The following is a 21644-nucleotide window of genomic DNA, read 5'->3' on the forward strand; positions in this document are numbered from 1 at the left end:
CTTGATGGTGCCCTTGGCTGATTTATTTGGCCTACCTTGAAAGTACTTTTGAGTGACTGTGGAATATAGTGCTGTTCTTTTATTACTGGAGTTGCTTTAATTCTCAGGAAATGACTGACAGTCGAAAGGATAATTTAGAATTTTTTCCCTGTGAGCCAAAGCATCCCCCCACCAAGTTTGCAATATACATTTCCATTTAAAAGCGGTTTTAAATGGAAATGTTCCAAGCAAGTTGCCATATGAAAAGCTTTGGCACTGCACTTGAAAGGCTGTAGCACCAGTCAGAAAGTTTGATTTTGTAAAGCAATTAATGGGATAATAGTCTCCAGGGGTCAATCGAGAGAAGCAAGCTCTTGCTGCCCCCACATAGAAGAAAGAACATCAGGAAATATACAAAAATATAACTTGGCAAAAGCAGTTTGCATATGTGATTGAATTTTGTGAGCACACGGTATGAGATGATAGAGCTTGAAGCTTAATTTGTACACCATTTTTTTCTGTGATCTTAGTTCCATTGCTCCTGTGAAAAAAATAGCTTTTGTAGTGAAAACGTCCATGTTGGGTCTATGCCCCTGCCCTGTCTGGGTTGCTTTGAGAAGTATAGGAATTCCTTTGATTTTCTCAAGCACCATTGTTTTGTGAAGATAATTATCGATGCATTTGCTTCAAATACTGTATTAAAATTGATTCTGTTAAGCTGTCATTTGGGCTTTGGACAAGGCAATACTAACAAGCTCACAGAAGCTATGTGTGGTACATAGACACAGAGGTTTTCCTAAATATTTTATTTAGGATGTATTTTAATATTCTTTTGGAAGCCGTCAGATGGGCGGGGTATTAATAATAAATTATTATTATTATTATTATTATTATTATTATTATTATTATTATTATTACCTCTTTCTGCCTTGGCTCTGAAGTGGAAGACATTCACAGCATTTTCTGCCTGGTGGTTTTCAGAAGACCATGCTAGCAGACTCTTCTTAGTCATGTCCCTCATTTCCATTTCTGGAACAAATTTTGCTTCCAGACTTACTTTAAATTCAACGAGAGTAAGTTGTATGTGCTAAAAATACTGAAATGGTCTCCAAAAAGATGACCAGGGCATCTCTCATCATAGGCCAATAATTAGCCCCACCTGTTCATGCATTTGACTGCAGAACTGCTCCTCAAGTCTGAGAATGAGACTTCTTGTCAAAAGAAACTTCCACCGCCCCCGCCCCAGACCAAAATAAAACTCATGTGAGTAGTGTAATGTCAGAGCAATGAACTCGCATGAGATTGTGGCTCCTCTCCCCTGAACTGGAAAATTGCAAGTTGAGATTTTCCACTTCACAGAAGGAAAGGAAAGATTTTGAGTGAATAGGCTGTGTTGATGTTACACTGTTTATGTGGGTAGACCAGCCATGTGAGCTGTTATTTGTGGACGTGTAGCTGACTGATTTTCGGGACTGACGTGAAGAGAATAGTCTTCATTCAGAAGCAAAAATTCAGATGTTGATACAGAAACAGGAAATGTGGCTATATTGAGAATGGCAAAACTGGGCTACTACCTACTTGCAGTTTCCTTGTTTCATGGGGAGGAGGAGCTTATGAAGAAAATGCTCATTTCCACTCATACAAATGATATTACCCTGAACAAAAGGACATTTCCCTGAACAAAATGACATTTACCTGCCTATGGCTTCCTGAGAACCTTTCTGGTCATCTGAAGTTATCTTATTTGCATGCTGATTACAGCATCTGGGCTGAAGAAGGCATGTGGTGAAGTGCTTAGGAGGAGGAGCCTAGGCATTGTCCTTATTTCTTCTGTTTAAGTATTTGTCTTTCATTTGCCCTCTAAGACAAGAAAGTGAAAATTTTTCAACCTCAAGAAACAAGGTACTAGGGTGGGCGGCAGCAGGGATTCAACAAAGTGAAAAGATGAGGTCTTTTTTTCTTTTGACATTGGGGATATGTGTTTATTCACTTACATAATAGAATTTCTCTTGGGCCCTTGTAGGTGTGGAACCACAGTTAAAATCAAAGGACTTAAAAACTAAATTCTCAAATAAATGCTACTCCTTTATCACCTGCTGAATCTTACCCAGTGAATGCCCAAATCAAGGAGAAAGGCTTTACTGTTCTCTCAGGGATGCTGTAGTTGCATCCTTTCTTGTGAAACCAGCATTGAGAAGAGGGTTAAACTAGATAATATGTAATATACATTCGATCCTATGGTTAAAAGTGGTCATAACTTTCTCACAGGATGGAAATAAAAAATTGCAGGGAGCCATATTGGCCTACTACAAAAACAAACAAACAAACAAACAAATAAATCCAAAAGTTAGAGTAGCAATTCAATACCTTTATTATAAAGTTCAGCACCAACAAATTACAAGGAACTGACCAAACTTTTGGTTTCCTCAAAATTCTTCATCAGGCTGAAAGTTAAGCAGAAATGAAAAGAAATTAGAAGTAAAATGAACAGATTTTGCTGGCCATTATGAATTACAGCAACGCTCCATTTTGTAATTGTTTGGACTTTTTAGTTAGTCATAATAAAGGGGATATAACACACCAGGGGCAAGTGGTATTTGGTCCTCCAGATTTTGTTGGACTCCAACTTTCACCAACCCTAGCCAGCATGTCCAATAGTAAGGAATAATAGGAGTTGTAGCCCAGTAACATCTTCAGGGCCAAAGGTACTACATACCGGTATATAGGTTCTCCTGTACTATACAAATCACAAGGTACTGCAATCTAAGGTACACCCATTGAAATACTGTTTGTCTATTTTGAGGGTGGTGGTGGGTTGTGGGAGGGTTGTGTTCCTTGGTCCCTTCAGTGAGCCCAGAAGGCTTGCAATTAATATACCGTAATCCATGTAGCATCAGTCTGGACGTGCAGCACCAATAGCCTGTTTCATGGTCTGTACTGAGATTCAGAATGACACGTAGGGTATGTTGAAGCCTGTTAATGTGTGATGATAGTGTTAATGTCTTTTAAAGCTTTCACATACAGCCTGTAAAAAATGGCGCAAAACATAGCAGAGGCCATTATTGGAAGGTGTTGGGAATGGAAGAAGAGAAACCCAGGAAAGTGTAAACAAATCAATAATGTGTGCAAAAAGCAGCTCTTTGGGTAGACTTTAAAAAAAATCTTACTTTCTTTAAGCAAACTTAAACTCTTCCGAGTTTAAGATTGCTTAGAGGAAGTATGATTAAAAAACACAAGGCCAAGAAGAGAAGTAGAGACATACAGGCAGGTATCAAAGCAGGAAAAAAACCCCCACACAAAGTGCCCCAAACTGTAGTGGAAGAGAGGCTTGAGTATAACTGCCCCTAGATCAAATGGGCACAGGATATCGGTCATGACATTATGTTTGCTGACTGGGAACAGTTATGGACCACTGGTGTTAAGTTCACGGCATGTAATGCCTTAAAAGAAAATATAATGAAAATGATCTACAGGTGGTACATGACCCCAGTCAAGCTTGCAAAAAATTATCATTTGCCCAGTAATAAATGTTGGAAATGTAATGAGAATGAAGGTACCTTCTATCACCTATGGTGTACCTGCCCGAGGGTGAAAGCATTCTGGGAAATGATCTATAATGAAATTAAGAAAGTCCTTAAATGGACATTTACTAAGAAACCAGAGGCTTTTCTCCTGGGCATGGTTGGCCAATTGGTGCCAAAGAAGGATAGGATTTTCTTTATGTATGCTACTACTGCAGCAAGAATTCTTCTGGCAAAGTATTGGAAGATGCAAGAACTACCTACTCGGGAAGAATGGCAGACAAAGGTGATTGACTTCATGGGACTGGCAGAGATGACCGGCAGAATTCGTGACCAGGGGAAAGAGGCAGTGGAAGAAGACTGGAAGAAATTTAAAATATATCTTAAAAACTGTTGTAAAATTGATGAGTCTTAAGATGTCAAGGGGTAAGAAGCAGAGAATTACAGCTGTAACCAACAAATTTATGGGAATTTAATGAAGGAAACTAATTGGATAAATTGACTAAAGGGTTGCTAAAATTTTTTTTTTTTTCTAAAATAAGGATGCAGCGAAAGGGAGGTATGGGGAAGTCGATTGAAAGAAGTTACAAGAAAATAAGACTATGAATTTATTTATGTTTGATTTGTTTATGTTTGTTTGTGTTTTGTGATGTGTTTGTCTTTTATTTTATTTTTTTATAAAAATTTTTATTGGGTTTTCAGCTTTTTCAGACAAACACACACATATAAAACAAACACAAAACAAAACATCTATAATTTCATAGTCTTACATTCATTACCTTCTTTCAGTGACTTCCCCACACCCCCCTACCCACCTTCCAATTTCATTAAGTATCTCAGCAAGTTATTTGTTCATTTCTCTTAAATATTGTTCATATCTTTCTTAAAATTTATCATTTTTCCATTTTTACTTATCATATCCCATTATATACATTGAATCCTTTCTCTAAGGTCGGCCTAATTTCTCTCCCACAAATTCCTCGGTCTTTATATTAAACCAAAAATCATATATTGAACCAAAAATCATAATATTTCAGTTCTAGATCCCAGAGTCTTACCACCCTACACTCCCCTCCCTCCCCTACCCCGGTTTTTGCCCCTTCCCATATTTTTAACCCGGATTTCTCACATCGGAGGCCCTTAGGCCCCAATTAGTCTCTTTCCACCAATTTTGTTTATAGTCCTTTTTGTTGGTCTTCTCTTCTCGGAGGAATTCTGTCCCCAGTTCCTCATATTTTCCTCCTTCCAAATCAAACAGAAACAGTTTCTGTCCAGGATCAACAAATCTCCCCTGTTGCAGCTTAAAGAATAAGTCCCCATCAAACTTGTTCATTCTTTTATAGCTCGATATTCCAGTTATTCCAGGGACTTCCATCTTTCTTTGCAGATTTGTAATCCTTTGGTTGTCTTCTTCATTTCTTTTGTTCCCAAAAGTTACAGACTTTTGATTACTCTCTTCCTCCTGAACTCCCTCTTCTCCTTCTTCTTTTCCCCCCAGTTCTAAAGTTATCTCTTCTTCTGCAGCTGCAGGTTCTTTTTCCATCCGGTTAATTCCATCAACAGAGTTGCTTAGTTTAAGATTGAAGGTCATCAATTGTTCACTCATAGCCGAGCTCTGTTCTTGCAGAGCTCCCACCAAAAAAAACATTTTTTTTATCTCTGCCAGTAATTTTCCTTCAGCCGCCATTGCAATGTCTTTAGTTCCCTCCAGGGGGATTTCCATCATGGTTCTTTTCCAACAGTCCGTTACTTTGTTGTTCAAAATTAGTTTGTTTCCAGTGAATTTAATGTAACACTTTTAATCCAAAAATATATTTGTAGCACAGTTCCAGGTTTTAACTATCCGTTTGACAGCTCTTTTGACAGCTGTCAAACTCCTTATTCTTTCTCTCGGGTTCACACACAGGGCGCTGCCCGGGTTCGGGGGGGGGGTCAGCCAGAGAAAACAAAAGAAAAAAACCTCTGAAATTCCCCTCTCTTCACTCCAGCACAATTAACTTTTTAATCCAATTTATGAAAGCTTTTTCTTTAAACACCACAGTTTTTCCGACTTAGTGTTCCTCTCCTTACTTTAAGTCTTTTGGTGGGGGGGGGGGGAGTGTGGACTTCCTTTTTGACACGTCCCCCGATCGTACTCGAATTCAGGAATAAAAACTTTTAGTGCCAAAATTTCCTTCTACTCACGGGTTGCTTTTTTCAGTCCCAATTTCAGGAAGAAAGACGGCGCTCTACGGTCATGGCTCGCGGCTTCGCTCCGCCGAGGTAGCGCTGAACTCTCAGCACCACGCCGCTCCCCAGTCCACTCCGCAGCCTTTAAAAAGGCTCTTCGCGGGTCGGGGAGGGCGCTTGAGGTGCCCACCGAGTTACCAGGTCCGCAAGCTTCCGCGCTTGCGGTTTTTAAGGGTCCCCGTGTCGCCGGCACGGCAAGACCCGTCCTCGACGGAGCCGATTCCCTCCGGGGCTCGGAGGGAATCCGCCATTACCCGTTCGCGCTATCCCGGAAGTCTTGTGATGTGTTTGTCTTTTAATTATGTGTTTTAAAAATTGAATAAAAATTATTTTTTTTAAAAAAAGAGTATAACTGCCCCTAGAGGATCATTTCATACCCTCCAACTTTTTTGAGATGAAAATAGGGGTGCCCAAAGGAAAAGTGGGACATTCTGGGATCAAATCAGAAACTGGGACTGCATCTGTAAATCCAGGCTGTCCCTGGAAAACAGGGACACTTGGAAGGTCTGGCATTCAAAATAAAGAAATGTAATCTGTGATTGTTATGGTCTGTGAGGGGAAGCTGGGGTGCCAGCCAAACAGAGTGTCCGGTTCTGCTGCCCATGCTTCATGTTACCTTATTGCTGCTTCTAGGTGAAAGGTTTTCTTTCCTCTCAGGCTGCTGTTCATTAAACAGCCTGAAACTCCTGGTATCTTCTCGAGAACCACACAAGCTAGCATGGAACTTGGCACTTTGATGTGTGTGAGGAGGGTATGTAAATGGAAAGCACCATGGTTTTGTAAGCAAAGTGAATGTCACTGAAAGAATAAGCCAGGTTGTTCTTATGAAAAAGGTTTAAACATAAGAGTGGCTACGACTTCCGGTTTCCTGCCGACAGAAAAGGGAGCTTGGATCTAGTTGGGGTGCTGTGGGCAGCACTGGCCTCTCTCCCTCTTTCCTTCCCGGCCTCCTCTGATGCCCTCTTGTGTCTCTGCCTCCCAAAGACTTGCACAGCTGTTTGTTGCAGCAGCCCTGGCTACAAGCTCTGCAGGCGAATGGAGCCTCTGGGGCTGGTCAGGGAGTGCTGGTTGCAAGGAACTGAGGTGGCCTTGGGGTAAGCAAGCAAGTGGGTGAGGGAGCCCAGCTAGCCAGGCTGTCAGCCCTTGCTGCTGGGAATGGATTGACAAGTCTCAGGCCCCTGTGGGGCAGTGTGAGGAAATACCTCTCTTTGGGGTGGCTCAGAGACCAGGGGTGGCAGCAGCGGCTGCCCAGAGGACTCCCAAGGAGAGGAGGCTGAGGGTGTTCAAAAAAGGGCGAGAGGCTGCCAGCTCTGCAGGCAAGGGGTGCTATAACTGGGCTCCTGAGCCCCATGGGGGTGCCACAGAAAGAATGCAGTTGGTCAAGGGAGCCGTGGACTCAAAAAGGTTGAAAACCTCTGACTTAAGCAGAATGATGTGTGAGATTGTCCTGGTCTGAATGCCAAATGTCAAAAGAAGTCCCTGACTAATTATAGGCTGGGCTTACCTTTCATTTACATTCCAAAAGCCTCAAAGGCAACAATTTTCTCTGTCCTGGGTATACTGTACATAGTTTATCCTCACCTAATTAATTTGTGACACCTTCCAAGTTATCTCCCCCCCATAGGCAAAGCCATGAGTCAAGCCACAAACTAGCTTCATAATCCCCAAACACAGAACAGGATTTTTACTTTTTATAGCAGTCAATTTCCTTCACAGTGGTCAAACTTTTTTCTTTGGTCAAGGCAATATGGCCAGTGACACAATTAGTGGAGGGCTAGTCAGCTATACAGCTGCAAATAAAACATTTTAAGTGTGTTTAAAGTGCAATATATAATGTGACACCAAATGGCGATTGTGAGCCTTATGGGAAATTCAATGTTTTTTTGAAAAAAGGTTTAAAGAAAAAGCATTTTCAGAACGTTTTTTATATGTATATTTTATGTATAGATTCCACCTATGGGTATTATTGGACTGTATCAGCCTCTAGGCAGCAGTGGTTAGTTAAACAAGTCAGCCCATAACCCATGGTGTTGTTTAACTTGTTTAAAAACTGAGCTGTTCCTTCATACATAACACTAAACTGAGATGCTTTAAAAATGAAACTGAAACTTGTCGTGGGAGGAGAAGGGAGTGAATGAGACCAAGACTTTGCTTAGCCTCAAGGAATTCCCCATGGTTTAGTGTTCCATGTTAACACAACCAGTGAAACAGGAAACTCAAAAGCTGTAAATTAAGACATTAAATCAGTGTAGCAAGTTGTAGGTGAATGGTAAAAGGCAATAGCGGATCTGTTCTTAAGCAAATTTAATTTTTGATGGAATTAAATGAAGAATATGGATTAGGGATGTTTATTGTTTTCAGTAACTGTGGTATTTCTGACTAGAATTTTCCAAGACTCCCATTAATGAAAGACTCATGTTAATCTCTGGGAAATGAAGCAACTTTTTTTTTTTTGTAGTCAAACTTTGCCTTTGTCTGGTAGCAATACAATTACCAAAGCTTTTTTGTTTTTTTAAAAAACCATGTCCTTAATCTATAGGTGTGTTATATGAGTCGGAAGGCACAGTGATCTAAAGTTAAGCCCCTTAGCTTAGGCAAATCACAGCATATAACCGGCAGGCATAATGATACTCTTCGCTAGCTTGGAAAATTGGTGTTGTCCACTTTGACTAACTATAAATGCCAATAAGATAAAGTGTTATGAGATAATAGGTAAAGGTAAATACAGAAGCAGTGAAGTGGTGGAACAAGGAAATCTAATGTGTACTGAGAAAGATTGATCCGTGCTGATGATTCCACCAAGGACGAAGTATGTGGGAAATGTCTTTTCACAAGTGAGACCCAGAAAAGTAGCAATATAAACAGATCTCTCTCTCTCTCTCTCTCTCTCTCTCTCTCTCTCTCTCACACACACACACACACACACAACCTATGGTATTTAGTGCCAAGGCAGACATTTCATTGTACATGCAGTGTTAATTTGTCAACTGAAAAGCACATGCATTAAATGAAACAGCCATAAATGAGAGTTCTTTGGAAGATGGTAGGAGTTGAAACAAAATAATTTAATGAAAAAGGAAGATGGGAGAAAGAAGATTAGAAAACAACAAGTGAAAGGGTGGGCTCCCATTGTAAAAATACTGGTGTTGGGTACAATACAAACATGTACAAAGGAGACATAATGGCAAAAACTGACCATTGAGTGGGTACATGAAGGAGAGATAGGTTCTCCTTATATTGGCTACTCATCATTTCTCCCTCTTTCCCAAATGGGGTAAAGGGGGGGAGCTATTTAGTGAATCCATAGATTTAAAAGAGTGCTGTCCCACTCCCACTTATCTCATCAGCCCTCTCACCTGCATCCAAAGTCATTCTTCCCACATCTTAGCACCCAAATACACACTCCCCTTTCCATTTACTTTGATGACAGGAGTATAAGTAGCTCTGGAGATTATATGCCTGCCTCTCTCCTTTCCAACATCAATTGACTTATTGTCACAGGAGACTCTGAAATAACTGGACTTCCCACACCACACCTAATGTGAAGAATGGTTTCAGTAGGAAATTTAGTACCACCATTAAATCATTCCTTTGCAAAAGTGATTCGTGATTAGTATGATCAGTTATGCAGGGAAGGATGAGTGATCCTGTGTCTGTAGCCACACTTTGACTTCACCACATGTGGCTTCACCACATATGTCTGCAAACAATACCTTTTAAGTGTCTGGTCCTTAATGTTCCCAGCTCCTCCTCCTCCTAGAAGGAAGGACCACATGCCTTTGTCCAATGTGAGCACTGGAGAATGGTTATTGAAATCAAAATCATGCAACCAGCTCCCAACATTTTGTTTCCTTTCCAAAATATCCCAAGACATTCTAGTGTGACCACAAAACAAAACAGAGGATAGAGATGGGCAGATCATTCTATTTCTGATTCGCATCAGTGTTACAAGTGTTCATTTAGAAGTCTTCTCCTGTTTCCACATTAATTTTCCACATGGAAATATGTGTTCAAGTCCTTTGTGTTGAAATACATAACTTCTTATGAAATTTATCACAGATTATATATCTGTGCATGCCTTTTATCTCAGAGTATGCATTTGGGTGTGCCCTTTATTCTTTCTTATTTTGCATTGAGCCTGGGTCGCCAATTTGGAGAAGTGCAAAATCCAAAGGATTAATACATTTTGATCTGCACATTTGTCTAGGAGATGCTGATCAGGTCAGTAAGCTTTGAAATTCACAGAAATAGAATTACTTAAGCATCCCTAAGCAAGGATACAGTTATGTATATCTATCAAATAGATATGTAGACCAGAGTGAGTGTGATTCTTAACGGCAGGAGACACTAGAGGGAGGAAGCAAGTTTGAGTCCCTCGCCTAATACTGTCCTCAGGTACAGCTCTCTACATTCTCCCATATAAGTGACTGTTTGCCAGTTCCGCAGAGAAGTAAAGTTTTGAACTTGGGAGCAAACTATGGTGAGAGACAAACCTGTCATTCATTCTTGACAGTATGTGGCCTGGCACATCTTGAAATGAGTCCCACAATGGGTGAAGGTGCTCTGCATTATACCTGCCATATTTCCTCAGGTACACTATTCTATCGACCTAAAAGTCTTTTTGGTAGTATGCTTAAAGGAGAACTGTGGAAACCCATTGGAATCTGATTCTAAGTGAGACCTTTGAATCCAAAGCCCACAGAAATTATTGGCAGTGACTTCCAACTTGTAGCTGGGATTGGAGCAGGAATGTGTGTGTTTTTTAATTAAAAATATTTTCAGTGCTTGCCTGCCATACATGATATGCAACATCTAGTCACTATTCAAGACAAAACACCTTCTTTCCCACTACACACATATCACGGTTCCAATTTTTCATTCAAACTTTCTGAATACTTTTGCTTTCCTATCTGGTTGCTCAGTGAGCTTGTGGAGAATATAATTCATCCTAAAGCAATAGCATCCTCATTCATCATCCACTGCAAATAATGTTCCTTTTTCCAAAACAGCTTTAGATGCTGGTAAAACGTAACGTTAGTCAACCCAAAAGGAGGATTGTCTATTTGTCAAGCTCTGCATTAATATGAAGAACCAGACAGTATTAAAAACAACTACTACTACTTTGTCACTGTACGTCATATACTATAGAGCCATAAAAGAATAAAGATAGCAAGGGATCAGAGAATCTGAATTTGCAAAAGGCAAACACCAGGATGACGGCATCAATAAAATATTTTATCGAGTAAATTGCATCCTTATCATTGTGATTATTATTTGAATGTGTATGACCAGCAGTAGGTTGAATACAGACTTAGTTATACTTTACAAAGTATGAATCCAAGCCCTGATAATTATGAATATAATCACACACACCACATATACTATATAATAATATCTCTCTTTTTGCTGTTTCTAAACAATTAGATTTAAAAATCTAAAGTTCCTGACACTTACATGTCAGGATTTGGCCTGTAGAGACCCACATCTAAACATCTCTCAGCTTAACAGAAGTTTTGTGATGCTAAAATAGAGGGAAGCACATTCACACATTGACATTAAATTCCTTGGCTCAAGGGTGGATTCTGGACTTACTCAGTGGTCTTTTACTAATCACCACCCCTTAGCCTCTGTTATTGCCCCTCCCAAGGGAATATTGGTAATTTACCTTGTATGGCTGCTTTAAATATGGAGGAATTTCAGGACACACTATGATCTATTCCAGGGGTGGCCAACTCTCAAGAGACTGCGATCTACTTTTAGAATTAAAAACTGGCAGTGATCTAGAATAAAAACTGGGCCAGCTCAAAGTTGTTGAACATTTTTTAGGGAGGAGAAAAGTCCCATTTTTTTACGGGGTTAAAAAAAGCTTTTGGGGGGGACTTCTGTTTTGGGGTGGAGGGTTAAAGGCAAGGGACAAAGGGGTAAGGTCACTCACAAGAAGATCGCTATGGATGAAAACAGCAGCACAGAGAAAGCTCTGTCTTCCCTGCAACAACAAAGGAGGGCGGGGTGAGGGGGCACGGCCGGAGTCAGTTTTAGTGATGCTAAGGAATGGGAGCCAGAGATTGACCGCGATCTACCAAAACCTCGTGGGGATCTACTAGTAGATTGCGATCAACCTGTTTGACATCCCTTATGTATTCTATAGGCAGGCAAACTAAGGCCCGGGGGCCGGATCCGGCCCAATCGCCTTCTAAATCCAGCCCATGGATGGTCCGGAATCAGCGTGTTTTTACATGAGTAGAATGTGTCCTTTTATTTAAAATGCATCTCTGGGTTATTTGTGGGGCATAGGAATTCGTTCTGTTTTTCAAAATACAGTCCACCACCCCCCACATGGTCTGAGAAACAGTGGACCAGCCCCCTGCTGAAAAAGTTTGCTGACCCCTGACCTGTTCTAAACAAATAAGTGTCATTGCACAACGGTATACAAATGTCCTATTGATGGCAGTTGGTGCTGTAATGAGGAATATTTAATGTTAGGGAGGGAGGGTGAGGATGGAAATGGCATTCACAGTTGTATCTCTATGGCATGGGTCACATGTGCAGCGGCTCTCAGGGTAAGGAAGTTCCTCCTATAACTTTGTTAAACCTCTCATATTATTGAGGAAAAATATCAAGTTACCCATATTTAGTATGAGTTGGCAATGTTAGATACAAGGGGGCGGAATCTAATGATCTCAGTGTATTTCTATTGTGCAAAAATACCCACAGCTGGACACAGATGAAGATGTTTGCATGTAGTCCTGCACACTGCTTTGATCAAGGCACTTTCAAATTCAAACCATCAGCATTGGCATTAACGGTAGGGTACTGTTGTGTTGTGCCGCTGTTCCCAAATCCTAAAGCATTTAAACAAACAAACAAACATAAGACTGTGAAATCAGGCTTTGTCAGAGTCTCAGATTTGGTTCTCACAGGCAGCTTGCAGACTGACCTTGATGGAAGTCACTGCGGGTTGCATGGAAATAGTTCCATGATATCATGCATTTGCCGCATTTAACATATCTCCAGGAAATGTAAGTAAAGGGCACCGCTCTGTTCACAGGAAACGTTCAGTGAGATGAAATTAACTTGGCAAAGCACACTGATAGCACACAGCTGAAGACAACACTGTCTACCTTTTGCGGGGGAGTGGGAAAGCCAATTGTTAACTCAAAACATGATGGCTAGAATACATAGAGCTAACAAGCTGTAGTTCTGGGAACCCAGACATTCCTCCATGCCCAGTGGCATCAGGTTTGGCACTACTATCAGAAAAGGCAAAGGCAGGGCTTTTTTCAGCTGGAACTCAGTTCTGGCACCTCTCAGGTGGGCGCCATTGCCATTATAGGAGAACAAGGGAGGCATTCATGATGAGTTCTGGCACCTCTTTTTCTAGAAAAATAGCACTGGGTAAAGGCATATTTGTGGGTTTTGTACCTTGAGCACCATAATGCCTTGGATTGTCTTTGTATATGGAGACTTTCAAGGGTAGGTTTTGATACGGCATACAAGTAATTTATTCAAATAAAATTCCACTGGGCTGCCACTAGCCCCTGCAAGGCATCTCTTTGCATGTTGGCCTTTGTCATTGCTTTTTCTCCTTGCTCCTAGCTTTAAAACACCAAGAACATAATTTGTGTTTCTCTTTGGCAGATATCCGTGGTCTACAAGGATTTCTGGACCAAGCTTCAAAGCTAGGACTTGATGTATCTTTACAAAAAGTAGACAGAAACATCAGCAGGGTTTTTGCCAGCCTTTTCACTACTATGAAAACAGAGGAGTTGAATCGCTATCGAGATACGTTACGAAGAGCGATCTTACTTCTGAGTCCAAGGGGAGCACAAACTTTTATCAACGAGGTTAGTACATTCTTTCTTGAACCAGTTTCTAGTTGTACTTCTAGTAAAAAAATAACAATACTAGTTTGCAGTCTTGGGAACTTTTCTGAAAAGCACTCATTTGCAGAGGTGTGAGAGATATGAGGTGACACTAGCATATCTGAGAAATACAATTTCCACACTTGTGTCATGGAGTTTGTGTTGGGTCTCTTCCGGTCTGTACTAAAAGCTCTGTGTAATATGCTGTTAGTCAGAGGTGTGTATATTGTGTTGGGTAAGGCCTAAATGACTCAGCATCCCTTTTTAATATTTCATCTGAATCGAGTGATGAGGTCTACAAAGCTAAAACAAGTATTTAACTGTAGTATTTCTGTTCTGAAGTTGACAAGGAGTTAGATTTCATGTTGTCTTAGTTAAGCTGGTGAGTATGTCCTTGAAGAGCACTGCACTGGCAGATGAATTGATACTGTCTTTTGAGGAGCATTAGTTATTCCATGAAAACTTGGATGGAGGACATGGGACTGTAGGGAACTGTTAATTGTGATTTGGAGAAAAGGGGTATAAGGAATTAAGAGAGATGGCTTGAAGTGTGAACTTCAAGGGATAGAGATCAGAAAAGAGTTTCATGTGAATATGCCTCAGAAATATTAGTTATCTGAAATGTGTTACACCTGATAATCTAAACAGAGGTGGGGAAACTCAGACCAGGGGCCAAATGTGGCCCTCATGCCTTTCTATATTGGTTGTGTCAACTCTCATTTGGAAAATCATTTACTGGCAGTGCTCCGTGTCCTCTTCAGCATGACTGGAAGCTGTTGTTGAACAGGGATGATATCACTTGATTTCCTAAATCAGGGGTCAGCAAACTGAGGCCTGCGAGTCGGATCAGGCCCAATTGCCTTCAGGGTCTGGCCTGCGGATTGTCCATGGAACGGCATGGGGATTCTGTTTATTTGGGCTGCACCATTTTCCTCCCTGTGCTGTTCCACCCCCCCCCCACTCCCTCACACACACTGTGGTGGGGCCTCCTCCCTACCTCCTCCTGGCTTCTCCTCTCCCTGCCTAGAGAAAGAAAGGGGTTGGGCTGAGCTGGCTGAGTGCCATTTTAAGCAGCCCCTCCCTGGAGCCAGCCCTTTCACACTGCTCATCTTCCCTCCGCTGTTGTTGCCGCTGCTGCCCTGGTGCTCCTGTGGGCCAGAGAGTGGACCAAACCAGCTCACTCTGCCTACCCACGAGAAGCAGCAGCAGTGGCAGTGGTGGCGGTGGCGGCAGCAGCCCCTGGGAAGGTAAGCACAGTGGCTGGGGCTGGGGCTGGGGCGGAGGACTACTTGCCCCCCCTTCTTCCAGCTCTGCCTCCCAGTGCTGCTTCTCCAGCCCGCCACAAGGTCTGAGGGACAGTGGACTGGCCCACGGCTAAAATTTTTTGCCAACCCCTGTCCTAAATGAAGGATAAAGAGGGGTGTGTGTGTGTAGCAATCCCCGAATTTCACAAGGCTAGAATGTAGCCTACTTTGCAATGGACAGTGTCCTATCTGTTGCTCCATCCTCTATTTGTCTCTGTCCCCATCCACCACTGCCATGTGGTCCCAAGAAGGATCCTCAGAAGGACTGAGAAAGGTTCCTCACCCTAATCTAGGTTGCCTTTGGAATCAACCTTTGTATTGAGCCTAGTAGTAAAAGGTGAAATATTTTTACAATCTGAAGAGAAACCAGAGCCTTATAGGTGTGATCTGGGTGCCCTGTGAGCTGAGCCATGTAGCAGAACACCACCACCACCATATATATTTAATTAACTAGTAGTCATCCACACCACACCACTAATTTTATTATGGCAGCTCAATGTCAGTTCTTCCTTATTAATCTACAGCAGTAAGTATTTGTTGCCATCCTTTTTTTAATCTTTAGAATTGTTGGAGATGAAACTAATTACAATTCAGGTGTAACTGTTGGGCAGCAAATCTGATTACCGTTATTATCTTGTGGGATAATATTGTCATTTATTAATTTTCACACATTGTCTTCTAAAATGAAATAGATTATTAGTAACTTGGAAATCAAAAACACAAGTGCCAGAGCTCAGGTAATGCCACATTTGTACACCGAGGGAATATGTTTTTAATTGCTCTTCTTTCAGTTTTTGTTCCTTAGCCAATGTGACATTGAAGTATTATGGTAGTTCATCACTGCTTTACACTTTGTATTTAACACTTTATTTAATTTATGATTGGCTGCCTGGTGTGAACATGGAATGCAGACTAAATTTTCATAATAAAAAATGCAAATGGTTAGGTATTTATATGTGAGTGAAAAAAAGACTGAATAAGAAATAAGCAAGAACTAACTGTCTTGAGCATAGCAGATATTTTGTGGAAGGCAGTGTTTTTAAAATGCTCTGCCTTAAGAATCCATTTCCTTTTTAGCACTTGCCAAAGAGCTCATACAGGCTTTCAGCATAATCTTTGTGCATATAACAAAGGTTTGCGAAGTTTTTTCTGGGGTGCATACTTGGTTCACATGGGGTATTTATTGCACTGTGCAAACTAGTGTGTGCCCTGGAATACTGAAATTGAAATACTTTGTTGTCACTTGTACAACTTGTATACAGCGAGATTACACAATATATATTCAACAATCTTCTGTAGTTGTTTGGAAAAATAAGTATTTGTTGTTGAGTTACCTTTAAGGAAAGCTTGTCCTCCATTATTTGTGGTCTTATTGAGGGACAAACAATAAGTTTCTGAGCCAACCACAGGACTCCCCAGAACTGAGTTTGAAAGCCACTGGAGTAAGGTATTAAAATCAGTTCAGCCAGCTTAGTTTTCCAATGCTCTTTAAGTATCACTAATACGATTTTCTCTATATATTGGCTTCCTTCCAGATCTTGAAGGATACACCTATGAGTAGGCTTTCAGATTTGCTGAAAAGAAAGTGGTTAAATCAGAGGCTGAGTTATATTTCTTTTCATTCTAGCAACAGTATTTCATTACATGCTATCAAACCAGTCACCTCTAAAATCCATAACTCCTGCTAATATTCACGAGGTTTGCATTCACATGTTGGAAAAGCAATAGCCCTGCAGGACTGTGAAGTTTAAAGGGTAATGTACTAAATTATCATGCTGCTTTGGCCATCCCCAGAGAAAAGTGCTATTACAGGAATTATTAGGGCTAATGATCCTGATATTTTTCCAGATCCCTGCAGGAGTATAAGTCTGGGCTGAATTAAGAAGTAATTTGTTCAAAAATCTTCTGTTACTGAATCTTGATTGATTCAAAAAAAAAGCTTTAGGAAAGGGAAGTTGAATAATGGAAGTATGTAATCTCTCTAAAGGCTCTGTGCATTTGCAATATGCTGAAGGGAGTAATTCAACAATCATGTCGGCCACATGGAAGCTAGCAGGTTACTTAACTCCATAGTATTTATGCATCTGTGGACCCCCTGCACACCATTACAATCACAGGAGGAACAAAGTATGGTGTTTGAGATGGTTTTCAGCAAGGCATTAAATGTGTTTTTATTATTTATGGAAGAAAAGAAATATTGTCCCATTCCCAACAACCACAGCAGGTTTGACTAAATTTCCGACCATAATGGTGAGGCTGAGGAGCTGTCCAGCACAACAGGAGCACGTTGTATGCAAGGTAGACTATCTCAGCAATGCAGTTATCCAGCCAAGGAGTTCAGTAAAATCACAAAGAGCTGGGTGGAAGTGGATTATACAAGAGTCAGTCTACAATGAGCAGATCTTCTCCTGTTGCTTCACCCCATCTAGGAGCATCACAGAACTTGGACCTGGACCATACTTTTGGTTCTTATTTTCTCCTCCCATTAGGAGATGGAAGGTCCCATGCAATCCTGTGTGCATTGTACTTTCTTACTGCAATTCTTCTCCCAGGTCTTTGGGGGGGGGGGGTGTGTGTGATGGAGGATACCTAATCAGGAGGCATATTTGTTACCTTATTCGGGAAACCTTCCAATACATCCTTAGGATATTTTATTACCATAATAAGAATAGTCTAAGAATGTGATGGCCTGGGAATCCAATTCAGAGGCTGAACCGGAGGAATCCCAGCCTGCACAGGAGTCCCCGCCTCCACGGCCGGCTGAACTGGGGCAGGGCCTTGATTCTGAAGCGCCTGCACCTGCGCCGGATCCTCAGGAGCAGGCACCAGGTGAATCCACTCTGGCTCCGGAGGGGGTTGAGGACACAGTGCCTACAGGTGCGCCTCTCCCAGCCCTGTCAGGGGAAGGTGAATCTCCCCCTGAGTCCAGTAACCCTCCAGCCTCCCCTGAGCTGCAGAGGCTCAGGGCAGAGAGGTGGAGGGAACTGGTTTCTCCCAGGAGGAGTGCTCGCCTTAAGGCCAGGAGAGGCGGGTCTCTTGGGGGCCGGGACCGCCCCTGGCCTCAGAGAAGATAAAGGCCAGTCAGCCCGGTCCCAGGTTGCGGGAGCAACATTGTTGAAGAGCTGTTTCGGCCAGCACCCAGTCCTGTTCCCCCAGAGTTCCTGTCCTTGCCCGGCTCCTCGCTGTGGACCCCGCTTTGCCCATGGAGGACTGTCTGCCGACCCTCGACTCAGGTCCTGGACCTCACCCCACGGTAACCTCCCCCTGGGACCAGCACAAAGAATGACAATATTGTATATTTTTAACTTTTAAATGTGTTTTTCAACTTTCTGTGGCATTGTGATTATAATGAATTTAAGGAAATTGGTGGAATATCTACTGATATTCTGGATGAAGGTTAAGCACTAAGAAGTATGTAATGTTGCTTTTTAAGCTTTATTTTATTTTTATTTTTTTTAAAAAGAGAGTGTATACAAAAAGACAAATCCATTTTGGTCCTAATTATTTTAATGGAGCCACCACAGAAATGCAAATGGTTTGGATCACAGCACCTTTGGATGTGTTGTTGTTCCATTCTTACTCAACTATTTTTAAAGCTTTTCAAACATTACAACAAATTAAATGTATATATAAACTATTTTGTATCTCTGTTCACCTGTCTGAAACTAAACAAAAAGTTAAAAGAAAAAAAGGAAAGAAATTGATTAAAGAAAAACTGAAGGAAAAATGGAAGAAAGGTTTCCTAGTAAGAGTATATTAATCTGTTTGAAATCTATATATCTCTCATACTCAATACACTGTGCAGTCTGAAAATTATTATTTTCTGTAGCTATAATCAAAGGTTAACAAAATGACTAGAAAATCTTTCAAGTATCTCATAAAACTCCCATTTCTATGGTAAAGCTAAATATTTCTTCATCTGATGTTATGAGATGTTTGTTTATAAGTTGCTACAGTGAAAGGTGAATTTGTCAATTTAATTCAAGGAAAACTTAAATATTTAAAAATCAAGAATGCAAGCAAGCTTCATTCCCCCAATTTTAGATTTGCTTAGATGTGATAGTGCGTTTTCCCCAGTGTCTGGAGATGTAATACATGTGAAATACTTGGGCTGAGATTCTGAACAGTCTGAAGTGTCTCATCAGCAAAATGTTTTATTTATTTATTTAGACACAACTCCCTTTTGCCTCAGATTCTAAAATATTGCACCTTGCAACACCATGTGCTTTTCTGCTTGAATGATGATTAGCCTCTCACTAGGTTTCCCCAACTTTATTATTATTATGCTACAAGGTGCTTAATACCTGAGAATGGACCTGAGGCACTGAGGTAATGAAGATCACCGTGTGAAGTGGAAAGCCTTAAACATTTCATGAAGAAAGCTCCTCTATGCAATAGCAACAAAAATAAACATTTGTGGATTACTAGTGATTCTTATACATTGGTACCTCGGGTTAAGAACTTAATTCGTTCTGGAGGTCTGTTCTTAACTTGAAACTGAGGTATCACTTTAGCTAACGGGGCCTCCTGCTTTCTTGCATTTCCTTTTCATTGGGATGGTTTTCGTTGCTGCCTCCTGTATAATGTTGCTAGCCTCCATCCATAGTTCTTCAGGCACTCTGTCCACCAAATCTAAATCCTTAAACCTGTTCCTTACTTCCGCTGTGTATTCATAGGGGATTTGATTTAGATTGTATCTTACTGGCCCAGTGGTTTTTCCTACTTTCTTCAGTTTAAGCTTGAATTTTGCTATAAGAAGCTGATGATCTGAGCCACAGTCAGCTCTAGGTCTTGTTTTTGCTGACTGTATAGAACTTCTCCATCTTTGGCTGCAGAGAATATAATCAATCTGATTTCGCTGCTGCCCATCTGGTGATGTCCATGTGTAGAGTCATCTCTTGTGTTGTTGGAAAAGCATGTTTGTGATGACCAGCTTATTCTCTTGAAAGAACTCTATTAGCCTTTGCCCTGGAGCAGGAACTGGCAAGCCACTCCAGTATCCCTGCCAAGAAAACTCTATGGGCAAATCTTTAGATAGCTCTAAAGATGTTGTTTATAAGCAGATGTGCAGCAGGCTATGGTTGCATATAGAGGCTGAGCATTCTGAAATCCAGTAGTATGGATGTAAGCAGAAGAGTGAATAGATGGGATAACCTTTTGCACACTAGGCTCTATCCCAAGTTTTTTCCCTTAGCTATAGGGCCTCCTTTTCCTGTGAGTTCATATGACTTTGTCTCAAGATGCCCAGATGGCATAAGTAAAGTAGCGAGGACAGGGAGTTCCAGCATGTGACCTGAAGCTTTGATCACTGCCATCTCTCCAAGTCTCTGCCAGCTGCCAGCACGAGCAAATGGCCACAGTTTTGTTGATGGCGATACTACTGGTGGTGCTGGGCCTGGTAGGAGCTGTGTCATGTATTCTGCTCATTATTGATCCAGAGCAGAACGTATAGTTAGCAGAGTAAAAACTTAAACACAATGTGGGATTCCCCAAAAATAGACCAGAGGCAATTGTATTTCATCCAGCAGAGCTTTACTGATACTGAAGGCAAATGGGCATAATGGTCACAAATCCAATACATTCAGGATTGGAACTGTCCATAAGAAATCCAATTGCAGTAGACTTAAACTTAAACTTACAATAACTTATAATAAGATTAAACCTTAACATGCAGCATACAGAACAGAACACCACACCGGAAGGAAAGAGAGACAGAAAGAGAGTGAAACCCAGGCTCCTTCTGGCCTTACTTTTATTGTCATGCTGTTCAGTCTTGTATGCTTAAGCCAAGAAATTGTCTCTTCAAAGATATTTAGCACTAGTAGACACATCAATGGCACGAGACAACTGAAGAAGCCCAGAAAACTGTGCTCAGGGAGTGTGCTATCCGCCAACCTCAACCAATCAGCAGCCTCTCAACTGCATGGACTGAAACAGGGATAGAACAGGGATAGAACGCTGGCACCCTGTCTTCATTATTACCTCATACGCTGCTTCATCAGCACCTCAGAGCTACCGGGAACAACACTGAACTTACCCTTTTCTTGAATCTTTTTGAACTTATTTTAAAAAAAAGAAAAAAAAAACCCGAAAATCTGAGTCAAGAATTTGTAAGAACCTGGTAAAATCTGATATTGCAAGTTCACTTTATTTTAGGTAGTTTGTAAGTTTTAATGGCACTTTGTAAGTAATTGTCTCTTTTTTTATATATATAATAATTTTTATTAAGTTTTCACAACATAAACATAACAACATAAACATAACAAGAAAAAATAACAATACAACATAGAAAAAGAAAAAACACAGATCATACAAACTTAAAGACTTCCCCATACCTCTCCTGTTCTGCACCCTTATTTCACAATTCTCTCTAGCAACCCTTCAGTCAATTTTTACATATCACCTCCTTAAAACTTCTTCCCTATGGTTTATAGTTTACAGCTGTAAATCTTTATTTCTTACCCCTCGACATTTTTTCAGTCCTTAATTTGACAACAATTCTCAAGATACACTTTAAATTTCTTCCAGTCCTCCTCCACCGCCTCCTTCCTCTGGTCACGGATTCTGCCGGTCATCTCTGCCAGTCCCATATATTCAATCACCTTCGTTTGCCATTCTTCCAGAGTGGGTAGTTCTTGCAACTTCCAATACTTTGCTAGTAGTATTCTTGCTGCTGTAGTAGCGTACATAAAAAAAGTCCTATCCTTCTTTGGTACCAATTGGCCCACCATACCCAAGAGAAAGGCCTC

General features: G+C 41.1%; 1 protein-coding gene across 6 annotated transcripts in view; it reads left to right on the top strand.

Moving 5' to 3' along the window:
• The window catches only part of GRID1 (glutamate ionotropic receptor delta type subunit 1), a 737412-nt gene that overhangs the window by 418616 nt on the left and 297152 nt on the right, over nt 1–21644 (top strand). For all 6 annotated transcript variants that reach the window (XM_081861132.1, XM_081861134.1, XM_081861135.1 and 3 more), the window contains exon 4: nt 13368–13573. In XM_081861132.1, the coding sequence (XP_081717258.1) occupies nt 13368–13573 (206 nt within the window). The remainder of the gene's footprint in view (nt 1–13367; nt 13574–21644) is intronic.

The sequence above is a fragment of the Podarcis erhardii genome (genome assembly GCF_964252035.2).
Source record: "Podarcis erhardii genome assembly, chromosome: 5".
Taxonomy (NCBI): domain Eukaryota; kingdom Metazoa; phylum Chordata; class Lepidosauria; order Squamata; family Lacertidae; genus Podarcis; species Podarcis erhardii.